At 45.1% G+C, this 23,786-nt stretch overlaps 1 protein-coding gene across 2 annotated transcripts in view; it reads left to right on the top strand.

Moving 5' to 3' along the window:
• Positions 1-23,786, top strand: part of ULK1 (unc-51 like autophagy activating kinase 1) — a 105,989-nt gene that overhangs the window by 35,092 nt on the left and 47,111 nt on the right. For both annotated transcript variants that reach the window (XM_081842231.1, XM_081842232.1), the window contains exons 6-9: positions 3,326-3,499; positions 4,008-4,081; positions 10,519-10,620; positions 19,860-19,918. In XM_081842231.1, coding sequence (XP_081698357.1) covers positions 3,326-3,499; positions 4,008-4,081; positions 10,519-10,620; positions 19,860-19,918 — 409 coding nt within the window. The remainder of the gene's footprint in view (positions 1-3,325; positions 3,500-4,007; positions 4,082-10,518; positions 10,621-19,859; positions 19,919-23,786) is intronic.

Raw genomic sequence — 23,786 nt, 5'->3', positions numbered from 1 at the left:
GAGCCTAGGGCTTGCTGATCAGAAGGTCGGCGGTTCGAATCCCCACGACAGGGTGAGCTCCCGTTGCTCGGTCCCTGCTCCTGCCAGCCTAGCAGTTTGAAAGCACATCAAAGTGCAAGTAGATAAATAGGTACCGCTCCAGCGGGAAGGTAAATGGTGTTTCCGTGCGCTGCTCTGGTTCACCAGATGCAGCTTAGTCATGCTGGCCACATGACGCGAAAGCTGTACGCTCGCTCCCTCGGCCAGCAAAGCGAGAAGAGCGCCGCAACCCCAAAGTCATCTGCGACTGGACCTAATGGTCAGGGGTCCCTTTACCTTTACCTTAAGGTAAAGTGGAATGTTCCAGGATAAAATCAGAAACCGGGCCGGTTTCTGTAAATCCGGGATTGTCCCTGGAAAATAGGTACACTTGGAGGGTCTGCAATTCCAACACCTCAATCTGTAAAAAAGATAGATCAGCTGGGAATGATAAGAACATTACATACTTGTGTATGAGAAACAGAACAGACACTCCTTGATGTTATTAGAAGGCAGGAAAAATGGGAATGAGCTGGAAAGCTGTGAGCCACACTGAAGCTTCCTTCCAGTTCCCCAAATTTGCCAGTAATTCTTCCACATAGAATCCTTCATCCTCATTTCCCAGCTTTCTCTCCATAATGTTTGCTCTCTACCTGTTTTGAAGCTTTTTCTGAATAAATGAGGACTAGAAAGGTGTTGTTTTTTCTTACAATGACACCAACACAGTGCAGTGAGGACCAGATTTTGAGCAAGTGTGCTGCAAAACAACTGCAAATGTGGGACGGCATTGCTGCAGTGTATGTAACCTTGATGCTCAGCGACCGTTTTGCCTCTGGATTTATTGGGCAGGGAGAATACAGGAGGAGCAAGTTGAGCTAAGAAAGCTTGATTGTAATTTTCTCTCAAAATCAAATTGATTGTTTTGAACTGCTTTCGCAGGGCCCCTAAAAGGTGTGGAGCCCACTGTCCGATGCCTAGTTTGCCTATCTGGTAATCCGGCATTGAGCCCATGCTGCAGGCCCTCCGTCCTTGAAATGGCAGCAATTCGGCGCTTGTAACTTTGCCCCGATTCCTAAATTCCACTCCTGTTCTGGACTCCCTTTACTCCTCAACTGCAAGGCAGTGGCAAGTTTTGAATTACGCTGCCCCCCCCCCCAGCCCAGGCACCTGTGTGTTTACTCCCTGGCCCAAATGTTGAGGATGAGCTCAGCTTGTCCCTCCACGTGGCGGAAGAGGAGACGGGTTTGCTTCTTGCCAAAACGTTGTCACGGCATTAGTCAGCATGCCTTGGCATTGAATGTGCACATTGGCAAGCCCTAGCAAGAAGCACCCAGGGTTGGCATTGGCTCTGTGAACAGGTGAAGGGGTCGGCGATATGCTGCTGACTAAGCTTGGTTTTGGATGGCCTCTGTCTGCTCCCCTTCCTCCTCCCGTGTTTAAAACCTGTATATCAATGTGTGTGTGTGTGTGTGTGTGTGTGTGTGTGTGTGTGTGTAAAATTGTGAATCCCAAGCTGCGGTAAATTTCCTCAGCAAAAGGGCCTAGTCCTGTGTGTTTTACCCAGTGGGACGTGTGTTTGTGTGTGTGATGGGCAGTCCAAAAGCAGAACCGAAGTCCATCTGCAGCTCCCAGCAAGTGGTATTGAGAGGAGTTCTGCCTCCAGCAAGATGTAGTAGCCAAAATGGCAAGTCGCCATGATGAACCCGATGGCCCTCCATATGTTGTTGGACTCCGACTCCCATCAGCCCCTGCCAGCTTGGCTGGGAGTCGGGGATGATGGGCATTGCAGTCCAGAAACATCGGTGCCTGTGTGTGTGCATGCGCTTGACCCACTCAATGCTGTTCTGGATTATTGCATTGTGGTTACTGTATTTTATGTCGCTTTGAGGTCTTCGCCCCCAAAAGGCAGCCCTAAGGAATATGTTACAACAGGAGTCAGCAACCTTTTTCAGCCATGGGGCCATCCACCATCCCTCAGACAATGTGGTGGGGCGGACTATATTTTTTGGGGGGGAAAGAACGAATTCCTATGCATAGCTGTCAACTTTTCCCTTTTTTAAAGGGAAATTCCCTTGTTCCAAATAGGATTCCTCGCAAGAAAAGGGAAAAGTTGACAGCTATGTATCCGATGCCCCACAAATAATCCACAGTTGTGTTTTAAATAATAGCACACATTCTACTCATGTAAAAACACGCTGATTCCCGGACCGTTCGTGGGCCACATTGAGAAGGCGATTAGGCCAGATCTGGCCCCCAAGGCCTTAGGATGCCTACACCTGCGTTAAAGCAAAGAAAACGAAATCCTAGAGTCCTAGAGAACCGAGTTATTAGTTGGCAGACAGGCCATTAGGCTGAGTAAGGTGTCTCCCTCGGGGATCACATCTTGAATGGTGTGAAAATAAGGCAAATCGTTGGTTAATTTGACTTTTACTGAGTGCAAGAGGGAACGTTGTCTAAAGTCCGCCTGAGGGGATGGCGAGAGGGTGACTTGTGTCCGAGGAAGTGGCTAATTCACCCCATGATGCATTGTTTGTGTGTGAGCTTGATCTCGCTCAGCTGCTCAGATATATACACAGCAAAAGCATGGCGTGTTCACACATGCACACACCTCTTTAATAACTCTTGAGGTATTTTCTAACGCGTCATGTCTCATAACTCGTGCCCAGTTCCCTGAGGGCTTTGGGAAACGGGGCTCTGCTCACTTCTGTCACTTGACCTGAACTTGCAGCTCACAGGTTAGGACTGAGCAAATTATAACAGATTCCTAGTCGATTCGTCAACTGCATTTAAGACAGTTACAAAAATAATAACGTAAATGTTCATTATGGAGCCGAGGTGGCAGGAGTGTTGGGTGGTGACTAGGAGACCCGGGTCAAAATCTTTAACTCAGTCATGAAGCATGGGCTAATCTCCACCTCACAGCCTTAAGCCAATTTGCAGGATTGTTGTAAAGATAAAATGCAGGGATAGAAGTTTTCACTCTCCTGAACTCGGAGCCTTTTTTGGGGGTGGGGGGACGTTCCTTGATAATATGGAAACCTATGTGTTTTTATTGCTGCTGCTGTTTGGGAGGGGGCTGTGATATTATGCTGCAATGGCTTTTGTAAATTGCATTGACTTTGGGAGAAGCAACAATTTTAAATAAATTGCACCATGCCTATCCCTATTGGCCCTTGCGCCTCGTATGTATTCCTTGCAGCGCTAGATATTTATGGGTGATATTCGCTCCTTATCATAGATGGTTATCAGTTATTATAATAGCTGGTTTTGCAGCTGTTAATCTCCCCCCACCTTTTCCCCTCTCTAGGTATGAGGACCCTCAGCGAAGATACGATCAGACTTTTTCTGCAGCAAATTGCCGGCGCCATGAAGGTGCTACACAGCAAAGGGATAATCCACCGGGATCTGAAACCTCAAAACATCCTCCTTTCTTTTGTGGGGGGCAAAAAATCAAACCCCAATAATATTCGCATTAAGATTGGTAAGCCCCTGGAGCTGTCCATTGATTTCTTTTTTAAAAATTAAAATGTTTGCTGGTAATGTGTAACAGATATTGTAGTTGAAACTAGTTTTCCACATATCACGAGTGGAATTCCAAACCAGGCCAAGTAATTAGCTTTTTTTTTTAAAAAAAAAAAAAGTCATGCATTTTTTTTTATTTTTGTTCGCTTCACTTCACTCAGTGGATTGTTCTGGATTTTTATATTGCAGTTCTATGTGAATTTACACAGAAGTATTCAGCTTACTCTATAGCAAGTGTGTTTGACAGCCGAGTGCAACAATTTCCTCTGTTAAAATATATTCTGTGTTTTGGGGCGATACAAAAACTATCGTCTGCGTTCAACAACAAATGTTTTGGCACACGCAAGTGCACCTTTGTTGTCACCAAGTGGTGTTCATTCATGTACGTGTACTGTGTTTGTGAGCTGTCATTTATTTTAACCTTACTCTGTTTTCCTTTCTTTTTGGCTTGTTTTGGTTCTGCGTAGCTGATTTTGGATTTGCACGATACCTGCAGAGCAATATGATGGCTGCGACTCTCTGTGGCTCCCCCATGTACATGGTAAGTCCATTCTGGTTATCATTTTGCCCGCAGTAGGGACTATTCTTTATCACTACACAATGTGGGGAGTTAAAAACAACCATCCGTTAATGAAGCTTATTAAACGTGAATGTAAGGCTCTGTTCCAATTGTGTCTCCTCTCACTTCCTGCTGTATGATGTTCCCTGCCATCAGTCCTGTTTGGTATCTCTGCTGCCATCAGTCCTGTTTGGTATCTCTGCTGCCATGTACCTTTAAATGCCTGATTAAAACAAATCAACCTTGCATTTTCCTGTCAAACCACCACAGTGGTGATGAGCGGGGCAAAGTATTACAGCTCCCCACTAAAGGTGTGGTGTCTCTCTGTTGCTTTGCTTCTGGCAATCTCCCATTTTGTGGGATCGCGAGGAGGTAGAACATAGGGTCTGACCACTCGGCCATCTGCCTCACTATTGTGTAGGTGGCAGTGGTTCGCTAGAGTTTCAGACAAGAATCTTCCCTATCTCTCTCCCAGGGATTGAACCCAGGACTCCCCTTCCCAGTCTTGCCTGTGCTTTGTACCATAGAACTTAATGGAAGCCACTGAGAATCTAACTTGTGCATTGCCCTGTTCCACCCTGTGATTCTTTGCCCTCATTGAGTGTGATGAACTGTGCATGTGTGAGCGATTGATATTCACTGTAAGAATTCTGCACCCTCTGGGCAGTTCCCATTCAAAAGTGGGTCGTGTCGGTGAGGGGCTTTTGCACACTCCTTTGGCCCTCAGCCAATGCTCAGCTGAGCTGATAGCTGGCTCTGGGCCTGTGGGCTGTGCCAGTTGAGTGTGGATTGATGTATTGATTTTAGAATCCTGATTGTAAACGATGCATCTCCCCATAACTTGCTATGCAAAGGGCTGCTGTTCGGGGTCATAAACCAGTCTTCATTGTCGCTGCTGCTTTGTGTGAACACAGGTGGTCTTCTGTTGCTCTGGCCTATTGTGTTTTCTGCTGTTGTGCAGGCAAAAAGCCATAGAGTAGTCTCATTCAGAGGTTAGCTTAGCCAGGGCTCAGCTCCAGGGCCTGTATTCCATGATAAAGCTTGGCTCTGAAATTATCAGTTGGGCTACAACTGTATTTATTTACCTAGACCTGCCTCTTTTTTGTTGTGGAACTCAAGGTGACATGAACCGATTTCAGGGGGTGGGTGTCTCCCACCTAGGCACCAAATGCAGGCCTGCTTAGCTTCAGCAATATTACAGTATAGTCAGACAGTGCTTTGTATTTGTGAAAGGGTGTTTTCTGCCTGCTTTTAGGGTTTATATGCAGCAGCAGCAGAAATTAACTTCAGTTAAATGAATCCTTGCTTGGAGCACACCTTTAATTGAAAGGTATAAAATAAGTATAAAATATATACTTGGTATAAAATAAGAAAGCTTATGTTAAAGGAAGTATATTCTTGATAGGAAAGCATTCTGTAGTCCTAGCTAACAAAGACGCCATGCTTGCCTCTTAGTACTCAGGAAAGGACAGGAGTGATTGAAATTTGCAGGCACAACAGCCCCTCCAGAGTGGAGAAAGCCTACCACTTTACGGGCAAATAGGTTCAGGGACTTTTCTGCTGGGCCCCATTTGAAGTTGATTTGGGGTGAGACGATCTAAAAGGGAATCACTTTCTGGCTAAAAGCATTCCTTCTGATTCACTCATGAAGGAGCTCCCCCTCTCTACTCTGGATCCTGCCATGTTTTCAGCTAGAGACGGAAGTTTTGATTTTTGTAAAACTTCCCCCTCTCCTTTGGGACTCAGCTGGATTCTTTGCAAAATAAATAAATAAAAAATAGCAATCTAGGAGAACAGGCAATGAAGTCTGAGATTGAAAGCAATCACAAGAAGTCTGTCTCCTTGCTCTCTTTACTTTCCATTTGATGGTGGTGTTTTGCTATGAGACAGAAATACAGCATCCATTTGGTAATGCCTCCAGTTCTATCTCCTGTCATTAATATATAATCCTGTTCCACAGTAATAGTGCTGCCTCTTCTAATGGAAAGAAGAGGAAAGAGAGAGACTTGTCTGGTTTGAACAGGATGAATTTTGGGGGGGGGGGGAATCTTTTCTCATTGCCATGAGATTGGCTACCAAGCTTATGTTGGAAAAGACAGTTTGTGTATGGATGTTGGGCACTTGATTCCCACCTGAAGAGTCTGCCTTAGGACCTTTACATGTTAAGTAACAGCAAGCCTGGTCTACATCTGAAAGTGCACTTGACAGTCCCAGATTTCCCGTTACTGTGACATGGTTCACAAGTTCTTGTGTTTCAGTTGGCAGTGAAGTGATGAATTGCATGTGTGAATAGCTTACATCAGGTGTCATGGATTTATCATGACTTGGTTTGTTTGGACAATGCCTTGGTCTTGAATGCTTCCTCCTTCCTCCTTCCACTCTCCAATCTCCCTCCTTTTTCTTTTCCTGGCTCACAAGAGCTACAATTGATTTCTCTATGTATATGAATTGGGCAAATCAAATAGTGGTGTCCAGTTCTGACTTGGTTTGCAGCGCTCATGGTTTATGTGAATCGGACATAATGACAAGCAGTGGTTACGATGGACCTGGAAGTGAGGCTGGGTATCGGAGCATGCGAGTGGAGGAAGAATGTGAGTGACTCCAAGGAATGGCCCGAATGACTCAAACCATGGCTTGGTCATGACATCCGAACCTGGACCTGCTTTTTCATAAATCCAATTTGCACATCAAGCTGCAAATCACCAGGTGTACATTAATAAAATCACAAACACATCCAGCATCATATATGTGCATGATGTGTGTGTGTGTAAATCCAGCCTCTGTGTACGATGAACACATTCTCAAAACTTCAAGTTTGTCCTCACGTGTTAACAAAATGCTAACTTTACACACACACCCCGCCCCCACATATCCATGCCTAGCTTGCCACCCTGTGGTGTGATCTTTAGCTCAGCCCTGGGGAGAGATGAATTCTTGTTCCATTATGCACTGCCTCAGAAAGGGAGAGGTTCCTTGAGGTCTGTCGCTGCTTCTGCTTCTGCCAAGGCCTCATTTTCAAAGGATAGCCTTTGATGGCATCTAATTCTTCTCTCTGGCCTCTTTGTTGTTATGACTAGGTTGCCTGCAGAGTGTTTGCTAAGACTGCAAAGATCAGCAGGGGGAGGAAGTCCTGGCGAAGGACCAAGCTTAGGGGATGCAGACAATGGCTTGTTTGTATGAGGTTAGCAAACATGCAATAGCAGCTTGGTGCGCAACCCAAATAAAGAATAACGGGAATCGAGTCACAGTGACTCTTTACGTGTGTGCTTTAGTTTCATGTGGAGGTTGAAAAGAAAACAGTTCACAATCTTCCCACGCAACTCTTGTCCCTCTGTTCCAGCTAATAAGAGACCATAGCTCAGTGGTGCAACCCCTGTTTCTCGTGCAAAAGATCCCAGGTTCAGTTCCTGCCATCTCCCAAGTTTTTGCTTCCTTGCTTTTATAGGATTAGGTAGTAGATGATGGGGGAGACTCCCTGCCTTAAACCCTAGAGAGATGCTGCCAGCATGAGCAGACAATACTGGACTACCTTAGGTGGTGTCAGCTGGGCTAGACCAGTTCGTTGTGTTTGATGCTCTGCTCCCAAGCAAAAATCAAATCAAATCTGGTTTTCAGATTAGCCTTTCCCACAGCATAGTTCTGCCATTAATTTTATAATGAATGATTTTAGAGTGTTGTTTGTGCTGTACTTTTGTAATGTCTTATTGTTGTTAGCCGCCCTGAGCCCGGCTTCGGCTGGGGAGGGCGGGATATAAATAAAATTTATTATTATTATTATTATTATTATTATTATTATTATTATTATTCTAATAAGGCAAATAAAAACCCGGCACAGCTGCACACAGGAGATCCCTGCAGGTAACCTGGCAAATGAGCAGTTGCCTTTGACGTCTAATTCACCGAGGGCATTGGATAGACCCGTCATCATGGCTCTCAGTGTGAATCAAGACCTAATCGCTGCATACATGGTAAAAGGCTGCTGTGTTAGAATGGACTGTTCCACTTTGCATTGCAGGTGGAGGCAGCAAACTCCCAAGTCTCTTCTTTAAGCCATTTAAACATCTCCATCTTCTTCCGAGGAGCTCCGAGCATGGCTGTGAAGATAAATTGGCACTATGAGGGATGCAAGGCTAAGGGAGGGAGAGAATGGCTGAAGGGCTCCTGGCTGATGACCAAACTACATGTGCTGTGTAAAACAAAGGGTTAGATAGGCTCCAACATCATACACATTTCGTCTAATGTGAAAAACTTTTTATTTCTGCAGGCTTTCCCAGAAGGAAAGGGTTGGCATGCAGGCAGTATCTGATTGCTTTTAGGAAAAATGTTTCTGTTCATTTTATTCTGTTGTAGGCTACTGAGCTTGCTATTGTTTTCCCATGGCCCTCCTGGTGTTGCTGGGCCTTAGCTCCCCTTTGCCTTGATGGCTGGCCAATGAGGGGTTGAAGTTCTATGCAGATGTGCCCACAGGTTCCTCACCCTAGATTAGTGTCAATTGTACAAATGTTGGAAATGGAAGCACTGGCTTATGGTGGGAATAAAATGGTGGACTTCTTGGAGCTCCTTGGGACAAGGATGGAATAAAAGTGTAAGAAATACAGTGGTACCTCCGGTTGCGAACAGGATCTATTCCGGAGGTCCGGCCGCATCCCAAGGAATTCGCAACCGGAGGACCACTTCTGTGCATGTGTGCGGGGTGAAACCTGGAAAAATACTTCCGGGTTTGCCGTGTTCACATCCTGAAGCTTATGTATCTAGAGGGATACATCCAGACTCTACAAGGAAGGATACCACCCACCCACACTTAGAAAAAAACCCACTGCAGCTTTTGTTCCACTCTTTCTCACAGCCAAATTTGCTTGGATCTTGTTTGAAGTGGGGAATATGCATGGGAGGAATTGCAAAGAGATTATTCAGGGGGAGGTGGGGAGTTCTGTAATAAATATTGGGCCCCATCCCTCCCTGTTATTATGTGTGATCAGGACAAGTCTAGGTTTATGCCGACCGGTCTGTTTACCCTCATCTGGTGCAGCCCTAAAGCAGGGAGCTGACTGTGGGTTTTTCACTGCCAAGGCCTAGGGGTGATTGCCAGACTTTGGGGAGCTTTCTCCGCCATTCCTGGAAGCTGTCCTCACACTCTCCTTTGTAGTAGGCCATATTACTGGGAAGCTTGTTGTAGATTGTCATTCAGGCTGTGAAGTCTGGTGTTACCTGTCCTGGCTTGATTCTTTTGTTCACCTGGGTGGCAGGTGGTAAAAGATGTTGCTGTTTTTCAAACGTGTGCACATTGGTTTTAGTTTTTTAGGGGAGAAGTTTGCTTAGTGTGGTGACTTATGTGTGTGTGCAATAGAACAGGGGTTAGCAACCTTTTTCAGCCGTGGGCCAGTCCACCGTCCCTCAAACCATGTGGTGGGCCGGGCTATATTTTGAAAAAAGAAAAAAAATGAACAAATTCCTATGCCCCACAAATAACCCAGCGATGCATTTTAAATAAAAGCACACATTCTACTCATGTAAAAACACGCTGATTCCCAGACCGTTCGCAGGCTGGACTGAGAAGGCGATTGGGCCAGATCCGGCCCCCGGGCCTTAGGTTGCCTACCCCTGCAATAGAACATGAGTTAGCCCATGCGATGAACTCCAAATGTTGTTAAACTACAACTCCCATCAGCCCCAGCTAGCATAGCCGAATGGCCAGGGATGATGGGAGTTGTAGTCCAGCATCATCTGGAAAGCACTGTGTTGGCTACCCTTGTAATATAGAATGCAGATACATATGGATGCAAGTACATATGACGAGAGCGAAAATAGGCTTTATTTCACCCAGGTCAAAGACCCAATTTGGCACCCACATTTGCGTACACACATACAGAGGCTGGGAGCATTAGTAACGCCCCTTTGGAGGCTTCACCTGGGACAAAAACCCTGGCTAGCATCCCCTGCCTCCCGTAGCTGCAATAGAACATGCAAATAGAACATGCAAATAGAATATGCAAATGTGTATTATATATTCTCACAAACAGAAACATGCATGCATGAGAAGGGCATGGACCCCCCCCTCAATCTCCAGCAGGTCAGGAGATAAGGTGTTAGTTCATTTATCTCATTAAAGCAAAATCACGTCTGAATTAACCAGATTAGAGTTATGAAATAACCTTCTCCATGCCTGTATAACTACATCGTTCTAAGCTGTGAACAAAATCTCTAATCTCTTTTGTGGAATCTTGGCCTGTGTGTGTGTGTGTGTGTTTGTGTGTGTGTGTGTGTGTGTGTGTATGCGTATGCATGCTGGTTGGAAAGGGAGACTCCAAAGAGACTCACTTTCTTTCACAGTTACCAAGAAAAAGGTTTAAAAAATAAAATAAATCGGAAGCTGAGGCATTAAAACAAAGTGTAATGTTCCCTTTCTTCTCCTATTGCAGGCCCCAGAAGTCATTATGTCCCAACACTACGACGCCAAAGCTGACCTGTGGAGTATTGGCACCATCATTTACCAGTGTCTGACTGGAAAAGCCCCCTTCCAGGTGAGTTACCTTTGTGGTTTAGTTTCATGGCTGCCCATTAGGCCTTCTGGATTGCTCACCTGCCTCTCCTCGGAGGTTGTTTTCGTTGAAAAAAAGAATTCTGGCCTCCAACTTGAGCATCATCCATGTCACATGGGGAGAAACTTTGGGTTTGGCCTTCTGAGGGACACAAGCAGGTCTGTTGCAAATGCCACAAGTCTCGGTGGATGGTAGCACTGTTTTTCTTCCTTCATTTTATTTACTCTGTTTATTGAATCTGTATGCCGCCCTAGGCAATTCTTCCCTTGCTGTACTTGGAGAAAAATGGAACCAAGTGTGAGGAGATTGGGGTCAGGTAGCTGCAATTAGGAACATAGGTAGCACTGTGGGTTAAACCACAGAGCCTAGGGCTTGCTGATCAGAAGGTCGGCGGTTCGAATCCCCGTGACGGGGTGAGCTCCCGTTGCTCGCTCCCTGCTCCTGCCAACCTAGCAGTTCGAAAGCACATCAAAGTGCAAGTAGATAAATAGGTACCGCTCCGGCGGGAAGGTAAACGGCGTTTCCGTGTACTGCTCTGGTTCGCCAGAAGCGGCTTAGTCATGCTGGCCACATGACCCGGAAGCTGTATGCCAGCTCCCTCGGCCAATAAAGCGAGATGAGCGCTGCAACCCCAGAGTCGGCCACGACTGGACCTAATGGTCAGGGGTCCCTAGCTGCAATTAGTGCCTGTTTGCAAGTTTGCAGCTGTCTGGGCAGGCCATTGGTCTGAGGGGAAGCTTCTTTGGGGATTAGCAACTGTATGGGGTAGACCAGTGGTTGGCTCAGTTCGGGGGCGGCTCCTGGGCTGTTTAAACAACCCCCGTGGGCCGCAGGTTGCCGATCCCTGGGGTAGACTATAGAGCTTCCTGCCCAGGTAGGAGGCACCATCCGCTCTGCAAGGACTGAAACGGGACACTTTCTCTCGCCCACGGGGGTTGTTTAAACAGCCCAGGAGCCCACTTCTAATGCCATCCTCCTCCGCACCATTTTGGGAGAAAAGGTTTTAGAAAGCCTTTTCCCATTTAAAATACATTCACATCTCCTCTGGATAATGCAGCTTTCCAGAGTGGCTTGCATCAGAATATAAAAATACAAAATGAAAACGAACAAACCCTAAAATCAATACCAGCTCCTCCTCCGCTCTCTGAGCCCAACCGCTTTTCCCTTAGATGTAGCAGCAGTGGAATGAATCAGGAGGTAAGAAAAGTAGAGGGGGAAATCCCAAATGCTGCCACAGCTAAAGCCTGTCTCTGGTAGCCACCCACCTCTTTCTGAAGACAGGCCTTTTGATGTCCTCAGCAGGTTCCTACAGGAGAAGGCAAGCCTTCTGATAACCTTGCCTTGGGCATTGGAGCTTTTGTAGGTCAACACCAACACTGCCCAGAAACAAACCAGAAGTACTGAGTAATATCTCTTAAGTAGTTTAGTAATCTGTTCAATACAGAGGGCCAGCCCAACCATTAGGCAAAATGAGGCAGCTGCCTTAGGCAGTTGATTTTGGATGTTCGTTGCTTAAATTTATTTTTACTGCCAGAAAGTGGGAGAGGCACTTGTGAATTTTCTGCCTCAGTTGCCAAAATAACTAGACTGGCTTTGACCCATGTGACATTGGCTTTTCTGCCTCTCTAAGGTTTTGGGCTGTTCCACCAAGGTCTGCCTAACAATCTGTCCACTGTGTTCTGGATGTTTTTGAAAGGCAATGCTTGATTTTGCAATCAGATTATGCTCAGCTTTATGCTTGCATACTGTAGCTGACTTTACCAAGCTAATTTATCACCGCGTGAGGGATAGTTAACCAGGAAGTGTTACCCATTCTGCTCTGAGAGACTTAAGAATGGGTGTAGCAAGTATTCTTTTGAGCATGGCAAGTTCAACCTCGGGGATAATTGCTGTACTGCCGAGCATGGAGAAGAGCAGGAAATCTGCCTGATGGTGTCCTAAGCACTTGGAAAGAGCATCAAGACTACCTGCTGTGTTTTTTGAGACTCTGTGCAAGAGGGATGAGCCATCTTTCCCCCTGCCTTCTAGTACCCCAGCTGAGGAGGGCAGGGGCTTCTTGCCCCCCATCGCTTCAAGCTCTGAGCATGGCGTAACATCGAGCACATCCTTTGCCCCTTTGTCTGCAGGCTGTGCGTGTGGCAAGCATACATTTTGGCTGGATCCCAAGGCCAGCTAAGATTTGTGGACCTCCCAAAGTTTCAGCTTCAGCAAGCAAGCGAGTGATACCAGCTGCCAGTATGATTGCCACACACACAAAGGACCTGGCTATGAAGGATAAAACTGATTTGGCAAGCTTACTAGAAAATCTAGCATGGTGGCAACCACGTTATAACATTCAGTACTTTTAAAAAAGCTGCTTCCTCCCTTAGATGATTTCCCCCCAATGCTCCTTTTTTTGTGGTGGGCAAAGCTCAAATAGTGATCACAAACAAGGCTTAACTTTTCTAGTCTCCTTGCCTGTGTGTTCCTAACCCCAGGTTTTACAAAGATGCTTGGGGTGTACATATTTAAATGTGCTGCCTCCTACCATTCCTAGCTCCACCCTGCCCCGGGATTGCTCTTTATATCTTGATCGTGAGAGAGGTCATCTGGAGCAGGAGGGAGAGGAGGAAGTGGGATTTTGTGTGGTTTTTCTTAAATTGTTTTTGTTAATTAAGTGGTAAAATGAGTTGCAAGGGCCCCCTGGAGCATTCTAAAGATAACAGGAGTTCTTCAAAGGTCTTCCTAAACAAATATTCTTTTTTAAAAAATAAAGAAGTAGTGCAGACAGGTTTTTGCAGACCTTGAAGATGTTTTGACTTGCACAACAGCAGTTCTCTTCCAGCCTTGAGAAACTAGAATTGGAGTTTTGCGTTTTCACATATGGGCGTGATTTTTAATAATAACCGAGAGGTGTCTGGGACTTTGGGGTCTGATAAAATAATTAATTTGGGAGAACCAGATTAATTAGGCCCATGCTTAAGTGGTGATGCAACTTCCAGCCAGACCACTTTTTGATGTCTTTCCTTTCCTAGGTCAGTGACTTCCCTTCTCTCCTTTCTAAGGCGAGATTTACATTTAGAGACTTCCTGGTTCGTACTCTTAATCCCACTTGCTACACCAGCTCAGTATGTTCAAGTAACGGGTGCCGATTGGGACAGAAAGCAGGGGAGACCAACCGTAGTTGAGGCCTGACCCAACTAACTCCAGCTTTGGCCTCATCCTTCTCCCTGCCAAGTTCTACAAGGACAATGCTGAAACAGCAGGAGGAAACTGATAAGCAGTCCTGTCCCCTTGAACTGCTAATAATAATAATAATAATAATAATAATAATAATAATAATAATAAATTTTATTTATATCCCGCCCTCCCCAGCCGAAGCTGGGCTCAGGGCGGCTAACAACAATCAAAATAATCCAACAATTCTAAAAACATTTAATTAATTTTTTAAAATAAAATTTATGGCAACCAATAAGCAAAATTCTGTGCAGATTGCCAGAGGAGGGGGGTCAGGCTGTGCCCTGACCAAAGGCCTGGCGGAACAGCTCTGTTTTGCAGGCCCTGCGGAAAGATGTCAAGTCCCGCAGGGCCCTGGTCTCTTGTGACAGAGCGTTCCACCAGATTGGAGCCGCGGCCGAAAAGGCCCTGGCTCTAGTTGAGGCCAGCCTAACCTCTCTGTGGCCTGGGATCTTCAAGATGTTTTTATTTGCAGACTGTAAGTTCCTCTGTGGGACATACCAGGAGAGGCGGTCCCGTAGAAAAAGGGCAGGCAGGCGGGGGCTGGCTAAGGGTAGAATGTGGTTGATAGTTGAGTGGCCCCCACAGCCTCCACTGTGCACCATCCTTGGTGAGCTCTTGGAACAGCTCCATGTGAATATAACACACGATGGTTCCTGTTATCACAGGTAATTTTTTCTACTGTTAAGCTGCTTTATGTTTACGCATCGCTCCATTGGTCCATCACTGACATTCCTTTTTGCCCAGGGCATTTGGAGTAGGTCTAGGCCCGTGGGTTGATAATCCTTCAATCTGTGTCAACACAGTTGGTGTCTGGAGTTGTGCTGATTAGACAAAACAGAAAACAGAAAGGGTGCAGGGTTGGGCCAACTCTAAATTCTGTGCAAAGAAGCAGTGAAAGTGAAGTAAAGGGGGCAGTAATAATGCAAAGCTGATAGGTTTGCATGCTCCCGAACGTCCTCAGTTTGCGTCTTCATATGGTTACATTTTATTACTTACTTTTATGCAAACATGCATACACAAAAATATTCTTTTTTTAAAAAATCAAGCAGACCCCACAATGGACACTGAAAAGCACCACACACTCATTATTCTGAGAAGGGCACGTCCGGATTCCTCATCTTGATTTATCATTCTGGAATAATTTATTTATCATTCCAGAATAATAATACATTTGGCTAACAAAAAAAGGGGGGGTAAATATTATGGGCATAAATTTCAGTTGTTTCCTTTATAAAGTTATTTTGTATATTATGCCTTTCCTGAGCTTTTATATAATGCTTTAGCTTTGTCATGTAGAACGATCCCCGTCTGTTTCTTCTGTCCAAATCTTACCCAGAACCGTGTCCATTTTTGGCAATCTCTCATCGCTTAATTAGCCACTCTTGATTATAGGAGTAATTGTTCTGACCCCACAGTGGAAAGCAGCGATCTTGGCAGCTAATAAAAGGGTTTGAAAGAAGTTAATCCAGCAGCCCGTTGAAAATGGTTGTCTAAAAAGTTCAGCAAAGATGGTCAGTTGATCACGGGAGCAAAGCAAAAAACCCAGATTGAGAGACCGTGTCCCTTTGATTAGCAGGTGTTGGGGGACAAACAGATGGTGGCAGTGGGGTGGGGGCTTATTAAAGCTTCTTGGAAACACTGCTTAGTCCACAGGTCACCAACCCAGCACCACGTTGTTCCTGGACCGGTACCTCAGACTCTTAGCTCTCCTAGAAAGAAAATTATGGAAGGAAATGTACATTTACTTTCTAAGTAATTTCTGTGAAATGAGAGTGGTGTTGGCGCCTTGTATATTTTTCCTGGTGCTGAGGAATGCTTCCTGTTATGACAACAGTTTGTGTGTGTGATTTCTCAGTAGCCAGGACCAGCTGGATATAGCTGATTTTCCATGTTAAGCCTAAGGTTGTCAGGGGTGGCTATCCCTCTAATTTTTTTAATTATGCCATGCTCCCCCCGGCAGCCATTTTGTGACTGGCACCCCCAGCTCACTCTCAAAATTCAAAATGTGCCCACTAGTCCAAAATGGTTGGTGACTCCTGGCTTAGCCAAGATTTCCTTGAAATGGGAAGCTGCAGTAGATGTACTTTAAGACTGCGAGCAGGCAGGGCTTTCTTTAAGTTCTCAAGGGAAAACCTGCAAAAATCCCTTTTTGAAACTCCCCCCTCCCAGTCTTAAGGATCAATAGGGAAATGTATTTGTATCTCGTTACATCCAGCACCCTCTGTAATGAGAGAAAGATTCCTTGCTCTCAAATGGTTCTCCTTGCATTTGAGCTGGCGCAAGGCTTCCTGGTGCCTTGCAGTGATGTCTGGCAGGTGCAATATGTGTGCACAAGGATCCAGTTATCAGGGGGATGTGGGAACGGCAGCAGCATGGCCTTTGCAAAACTATTGCAAGGGTGTGCCTGGCTTTTTGAAAGCCTGTCGTGTAAGCTGTGAGGGGCGAGTTGCAGCTGTCTTTATACTTCCAACGCATATGAAACCTGCTGGGAGTATTTTTCCATCTGAATAGATGTGAGCTGACAGTCCGTCTCTCTTTAAGCCCAAATTTTAAATCAGCTAGAATAAATGTGTCCCTTCTCTCTCCCACCTACCCAAGCAAGGCTCAGCCAACTGTGACATTTTAAGTACAGGAGAGGCTCTCACGACTGATAATCAGCGGTTGAAAGAAGTACCTCACTTCAATAATAATAATAATAATAATAATAATAATAATAATAATAATAAATTGTTTATATCCCAGCCATCCGGCTGGGTTTCCCCAGCCACTCTGGGCGGCTAACAACAGAATATTAAAAACATCAAACATTAAAAACTTCCCTAAACAGGGCTGCCTTCAGATGTCTTCTAAAAGTCAGATAGTTGCTTATTTCCTTGACATCTGATGAGAGGGCGTTCCACAGGGCACCACTACCAAGAAGGCCCTCTGCCTGGTTCCCTGTAACCTCGCTTCTCGTAGGGAGGGAACCACCAGAAGGCCCTCGGAGCTGGACCTCCGTGTCCGGGCAGGATGATGGGGGTGGAGATGCTCCTTCAGGTATACTGGACCGAGTACCATGGCTGCTACTGAAAATGGTCTCCATGAGCCATATCCTCCTGCTCTTCCTGTAACATCTGCACCCACCCAGTTATTCTTTATTTAATGTCATCAGGTTGGGGTGTTTCCATGCTCTGTTGGCAGCTGACAATGTGAAGCAGTGACAGCAAAAGGCACACATAGATTCCACATTAATGGAAAGAGAGAAAAGAACATAGTCTGCTACGTTATAATGTGTAGCATGGTCTCTCTCTCCCCCCCCCCTTTTTTAAATAAAGGAACACACTTCCATACTTGTGCTGCATGACACCCAGCAGGTTTACCTCCTCCACCCCCACCCCCCCCACATCCTAAATAATAGCCAGATGTCTGACAGGTCATTTTATTTTAATTTTAAGGAGCTTTTTGTGCTCACCAGTGTCTCTAAATTAAAACAATGGACCCTAACAGAGGGATGAGATTAATGGGATCCATAATCCTTGTAAACAGATTGGATGACAGTTTATTGAGTTGTTAATTCAGTTCCCGACCCTGCCCCCCCCCAAAAAAGGCATGCCACTAAAGGGCTTTTTAATGACGATGAAGAACGGAAGCATAGTTAATATACTCATTCTAATATTTGTGTAGACATATAAGCCACGTTTCTTGTCTTACACACTGACTCCTTAATATCACTGGTTTTTCAGTTATGATTGGCCAACCCTTGCATATTAGGGTGCAGGAGTTGGAAATACTGGAGTATGTACAGAGAGACAGAAGAAATTAATCTGTCTTGCCCCTAAAGCTTGTCTTTCATTTTGAAATTTATTTAATTTATATCCCTCTCTCCAATAACCTCAGGAAAATGTAATTATTTTTATTCTCTGAATAAACCTGTGAGGCAAGCTATGCTAAGACATGTGGGTTCACCCAGGGCTACTTCTTGAATTTCAGGGCTGACTGGAGATGAATAATAATAATAATAATAATAATAATAATAGATAATTAATTGTTATTTATACCCTGCCCATCTGACTGGGTTTCCCCAGCCACTCTCGGCAGCTACCAACAGAATATGATAAAACATTAAACATTAAAAACTTCCCTAAACAGGCCTGCCTTAACTCTGGTATCCTCAGTACACAACTCAGGATCAGTTTGGAAAATCCTTCAAAGCAATGCCAGGATTTTTACACAGCCTGCCTCCTGCTCCCCTCTTGCAGATTTGTTCTTCTGTTTCTTGGTTGCAATAACCATAGTCTTTTGCAGTGACCATCTGAGTTGGGCAAACTTAAGATAGTGTTAACTTCCAAACTAGGGTTTGGAGCAGGGATGAGAAACCTGCACATCAATGGTCAGGGATGATGGGAGTTGTAGTCCCAAAAATACATGAAGGATCTCCATCCCTAGTGCATGGACTGTCACAGCGCAGTCCTGGTTTACTCCAGAAGCAAATTCCACTATATTGAATGGGGCTTACCCTCTAGTAAGTGTGCTTTAGGATTGCAGACTCAATGACTCTTGGCAGTGGTGATTGCCTCCGATTCCCAGCACTGGATTTGGGGGTTAGCACTAAGCATAAGTTGCCATATTTTGAACTTCGTGACAATGTGTGGTTTTTGCAGCCTGGAGTTGGAGGAGAGAACCCACTTGCGAGGGGAGTGGAAGAGAGTGAGATCATGCAATTGAATTGACTGTCCCATTCTTCAGGCTTTCCTTAATTGAGCTTTAGCTTCTGTCTCACCCAGCCAAGCAGCTCAGGTCATGTTTTGTAATGGTGGGTGCTGTTGTGTGGTGTTGGGTGAACACTTTACAAGCATTTGCTGCTATTATTGTGGAGCCAGCTGCCCAACCAGTCTCTGGCTTGGTTGCAGCAGCAACAGCTTCCACCTGTTTTCTCTCTCCCCCCCCCTCTCATTTTGTGTTTTGAACTCTCTCAATCTCCTTTTTGGTTTGCAAGCATTTTAGCTTCACTGAAGAGCGTCTTGTTTTGAAAAAAGATGGTGTTTGGGGTCCCTGGCTCAGGCGGCACTTGGCGATAGTGCTAGCTGCCAAGGGGGCAATATTCTGGGCATGGAGGTAGATTGTGTCCTGGTAAATTGTATTTTTAACATCAACTATTATCCCCCTTTCACATGTGGCTCTTGGTCAGTTAATGCTCTTGTCTTCTAGAGTTTGTATATTTATGCTTCCCCTTTTTTGCTCTCATGTATTTTTGCTCTCATGTATTTGACGAAGTCCAAAGTCTTTATGATATTTTTTGTTAATAATTTTTTTTAATAATCGCATGAAAAGTAGCATTAATACAGCTGAAGCTTAAGGTTCATAATTATGTAAGAAAAGATAAGTATATGGGTTTTTTCTCTTTTTTTGTGTACATGATTGACATTTCAATTTACTTTAAGAGATGTACTATATATATGTAATGTATTGTAAGACTATTAATAAAGCTTGTTACATGTTTTTTTAAAAAGAGATCGTTTTGCGAGATAGATAGATACAGTGGTGCCCCGCAAGACGAACGCCTCGCAAGACGGAAAACCCGCTAGACGAAAGGGTTTTCTGTTTTGGAGGCGCTTCGCAAAACGACTTTCCCTATGGGCTTGCTTCGCAAGACGAAATGTCTTGCGAGTTCCTGCGGGGGTTTTTCCCCTTTCCCCCCCTTTTTCTAAGCCGCTTATCAGCTGATCCACTAAAAGCCGCTAAACCGCTAATAGCGCTAATCCGCTAAGCTGTCAATGGGCTTGCTTCGCAAGACGAAAAAACCGCTATACGAAGAGCCTCACGGAACGGATTAATTTCGTCTTGCGAGGCACCACTGTAGATGATAGATAGATGATGATAGATAGATAGATAGATAGATAGAGATATAGATAGATGATAGATAGATAGATAGATAGATAGATAGATAGATAGATAGATAGGGTTCCAGATGGCTGTATGAATTTGCTGATCACCCTTCTCCTCTTTCCCCCACTCCTTCACAGGCAAGCAGCCCTCAAGACCTTCGGCTCTTCTATGAGAAAAACAAGATGCTCATGCCCAAGTAAGCATTCTTTCGGTGCTGCTATTCTCTGCTTTCTCTCTCCCTCGAACTTCACTGCCACTTGCTCGACTCTTCTCAACACCTGTCCCCTTGTGCTCTCAGCTGGGCATGTTTAGAAATAACTTGGCAACCTGCCTCCTCCGTCTGTTAGCCTGGAATGACAGAGCCCAGAGGCTGGCAAGCTGAAACTTGGTTACCTCGGTTGACCCCGTCCAGGAGCACAAAAACAACCCAAGCAGATTCTTTTTCGCATTTGCTTCTTTCTTTCTGAGGGAGGGAGGAGGCTTGGGCAGCTTTAACAGGCAAAAACATTCCCAGCTGAGCTTAGCAAAATACATCCATTTCACCCAAGTGCCATTCGCGCCATCCCTGATGGAAACAGGTCCAAACCCTTATACCTATAGCATTTTATGACCATTATCTCAGGGAGAACCCTGTGTGGTTGTGGGTTAGCATTAATCATTCCTAGACGGCAGAGGCTGAGAGGGGACACGGAAGAGGGAGCATGCTTGTTTTCTCCTGCTCTGGAGGGTAGGACTCGAACCAGTGGCTTTCAGTTACAAGAAAGGAGACTAGGCATACAGAAAAACTTTCTGACAGTAAGAGCTGTTCAACTGTGGAACTGTCTCCCTCGGGAGGTGGTGGACTCTCCTTCCATGGAGGCTTTTAAGCAGAGGGTCGATGGCCATCTCTCATGGATGCTTTAGCTGGGACTCCTGTGTTGCTGGGGGTCCCTTCCAACTCTATAATTCTATGAGACCAACTGTCTCATCACTGGGAATTCCAGGGTGGGAACTGGGGCTGCCAACATCATTAGTAGTATTACTATTCACTCATTAATTCACTCATTATAGGCCTATAGTGCCTAAACTGTTCTAATTGCTGTGCAGAGGTTAAAAGGGTAACACATTGGACATCCATTGGAAGTCTTTAAACAGAGAGTGGATGGCTATCTGACAGGGATCCTTTAGCTGCAATTCCTTCATTGCAGGAGTCAGACTACTTTTTGAAACAGCTGGGCTTCATTAATACTGCCCAGGAGCTTTGAATGCCTTGTAGTGTGATGGCTTTTATCACTGGAGAGCTGGATTTCATTTTATTCTAAAAAAAATTTGGCCAGGGTTGGTGGTGGCACCTGCCATTTCCAGTAACTGGATAAGAGAGTGTTATGAATGAATTAGTGTTTCTCAAACATGGTTCCCCCCGCTGTTGTTGGGCTACAACTCCCATCATCCCTAGCTAGCAGGACCAGTGGTCAGGGATGATGGGAGCTGTAGCCGAACAACAGCTGGGGAACCAAGTTAGAGAAACGATGAATTAAGTGTTTGACCGTTCTTGGAAACCAGACTGATTTCATCTATTTTGCTGGTTCGTTTCACATGGAATGGTGATCTGAGGAATCTGTTGGTTTTCATGGTTGTAGGAGAAAGACAACTCTGCAGGATGTGCTTCAAGTAAGCAAGGATTTCCCAGCTATGTTGAAACCCCCAACACATTGCTATTCAAACTGTGTGTGTGAATCCTGGGGTTACACAGCTCTCTGAAACCATGGTAGTAGTGAAGAAGTTTCCTTTTGCTATCATCTTCCTGGATGTACACTCATACCTCTTGTGAAGGTGACTGCCCAGTCTGTTTGGGCCTAGTCATTGTGTGTGAACCAGGGTTCACTGTAGGATACTTGCCAGAATCCTCTGCAAAGCTTAAGTGTTCCACAGTGGACGAACCACTGACAGTGTTTGGGTGTCACAGTAAACCATGGGTTGTTGTGACGCGAATGAGCCTTGGTGAGCTTTTTGTTCTCCTCCTAGACCGCAGGCTCAAGGAAGAATATATAAGCTTTCAGTTCCATTTTTAATTAACCCTGCAGCTCATCATGTCATCCATACAAACTGTGGCTATTTTTAACTTGGTTTCTTTGAACGAAGCCAGCTTCAAATGAAGCTAACCTGTTGGAGCAAGCCATAGTTACAGTTAGCCACAGTTTGAAGTTTGGATGCAGTACTAAAGTGTGGTTAGTTGAAATTGGAAGCAAAAACTCATGGGCATGTTAGGAGAGTGACTGGGAAGAGTGCAGAGATGTGAGACTTGCCTAGATTCACTTCAGTTACAACATAGCTCATCACAATGCCAGAATTCAGGCAGTTCAAGGCTTGAACCCATCCGATCCCTAGATTTGATTCCTCAGTGTCCCTTGTGAGGGGTGCAGGCCACACTCCTTGCAGGATTCAATATACTTCTGAAGCCAAAAGGTTGGGAGAAGGAGCTTCTCTTAGTTTTAGCCCCTTTAGCGCCGAGAGAATATATTGTGTGTGAGACACAGGGGTACCGCTGGCAAATTGCATTCCTGGGTTTGAGATATCCTCCTATGCCGCCCCACTGTTGTGCCATCATCATGCTGCAAGTTTCATTTTCTTCACACAATTTCTGGTCTTAAACAGAGATAACCAAGCTTTTAATTTCACTGCAGGCTTTTGATTCAGCTTCCCAGTGCAGTGCCAGGCCAGGATGTTTGTGTTAACGTCAACATCGCTATGTGAATGAGCCAGTGTGCTTATTTTACATACTATATTTATTTACATCCTGCATTTTTTCCAGACAGCGACTCAAGGCGGCTTACATATAAAATAGAAGCAGTCTAAAATGTAGGAAAAGCAGTCATTAAGAAGCAATTAAACAGTAATAGAATTAAAAGATATATATATAAAACATACAGATAATTACAATAAAATTTGCATCACTAGCCCTTTGCATGCATTTAAGCTCTTTACAATCATTTAAGATTTAATGTAATTAGCACAATCTATACTTTTTATGCATCATTTCCTTCTGACCTCACGGCTTACAATTCCCTGCCCAGCAATTTCCATATGATTTCCATACAAACTTCTGCTTGTATGCTTGCATACCTGTTTGTATACCTGCATAACTGTGCGCACACACATCATTCTATAATCTTTCCTGCATTTGACTCTAGCCCATGGAAGCTGATGCCATTATAGGTGCTTTAAGTTTTCAGGGTTGCAGCTAGTAGCTTGAAGCATTATTGCTGCATTACTGTGTTTGAAGCTTAACATCTGTCTCACATGATTAAATTTCTCTATACACTTTATTTACTGGCCCAGTTTGCACATAGCAGTAAAACAAAGTTAATAGTTTCCTGCAAGCATGCCAGTCTTGGTCCCTCTGTTCCTCCCTGCTTGTACACTGAGCAAGCCAGCCACTATCCCCTAGGTTGGTGTTACTGGGGTGGGGGGCCTTTCCTCAAGACCCTGTGCTTTTTTCCTCCCCCAGCCCCACCCCAGGACCATCATTTACATCACCATTCCCCTACAAGTGATGCAAAACTCTGTGGAGAAGGAGGGAGCCTCAACCTGGGGACGCTATTTTGGTGGCACCCCCTTGTCTCACGTAGCATGCCATTTCAAGCCTAAGATTTGCTGACACAGGTGAATGCCATTCTGAGGCGGGGAAGCCCGTGCTCTTGGCTTTGATCCAAAAGGGCGTGCTATTTTAATCAGATGGTGTGAAATAGCTTGTGCTCGCCTTCTCCCTTTGAATAAGCTGGCTTGCCTACCCATAACGCTTTGGGCGGCATGCTTTTGTTTTTAAACAAGGTGACTAGGAAACAACACTGTTTGGCAGAAACTGGAAATGTCAGATGAACTGGGTGTGGAAGGGAGACAGCCTGTTTGTCAGCTCTTTTTGAGGGCTTCCGCGTGACCCCTGGGTTTGCTGTGGGCTCTCCCTGTTTCTTGGCTGCGTAATGCGCCTAGAAGCTGTATGAAGGAAGGGGTGGGGTAGGAGGGTGGGGAGCAGCAGATAAACAAAGCTATTTATGTCCTCTGCAGTGAGAATAATTTAATTAGGG

The sequence above is a fragment of the Podarcis erhardii genome (genome assembly GCF_964252035.2).
Source record: "Podarcis erhardii genome assembly, chromosome: 15".
Classification (NCBI taxonomy): domain Eukaryota; kingdom Metazoa; phylum Chordata; class Lepidosauria; order Squamata; family Lacertidae; genus Podarcis; species Podarcis erhardii.
Note: the sequence above shows the minus strand (reverse complement) of the source record. Positions and strands in the feature narration are given on the sequence as shown.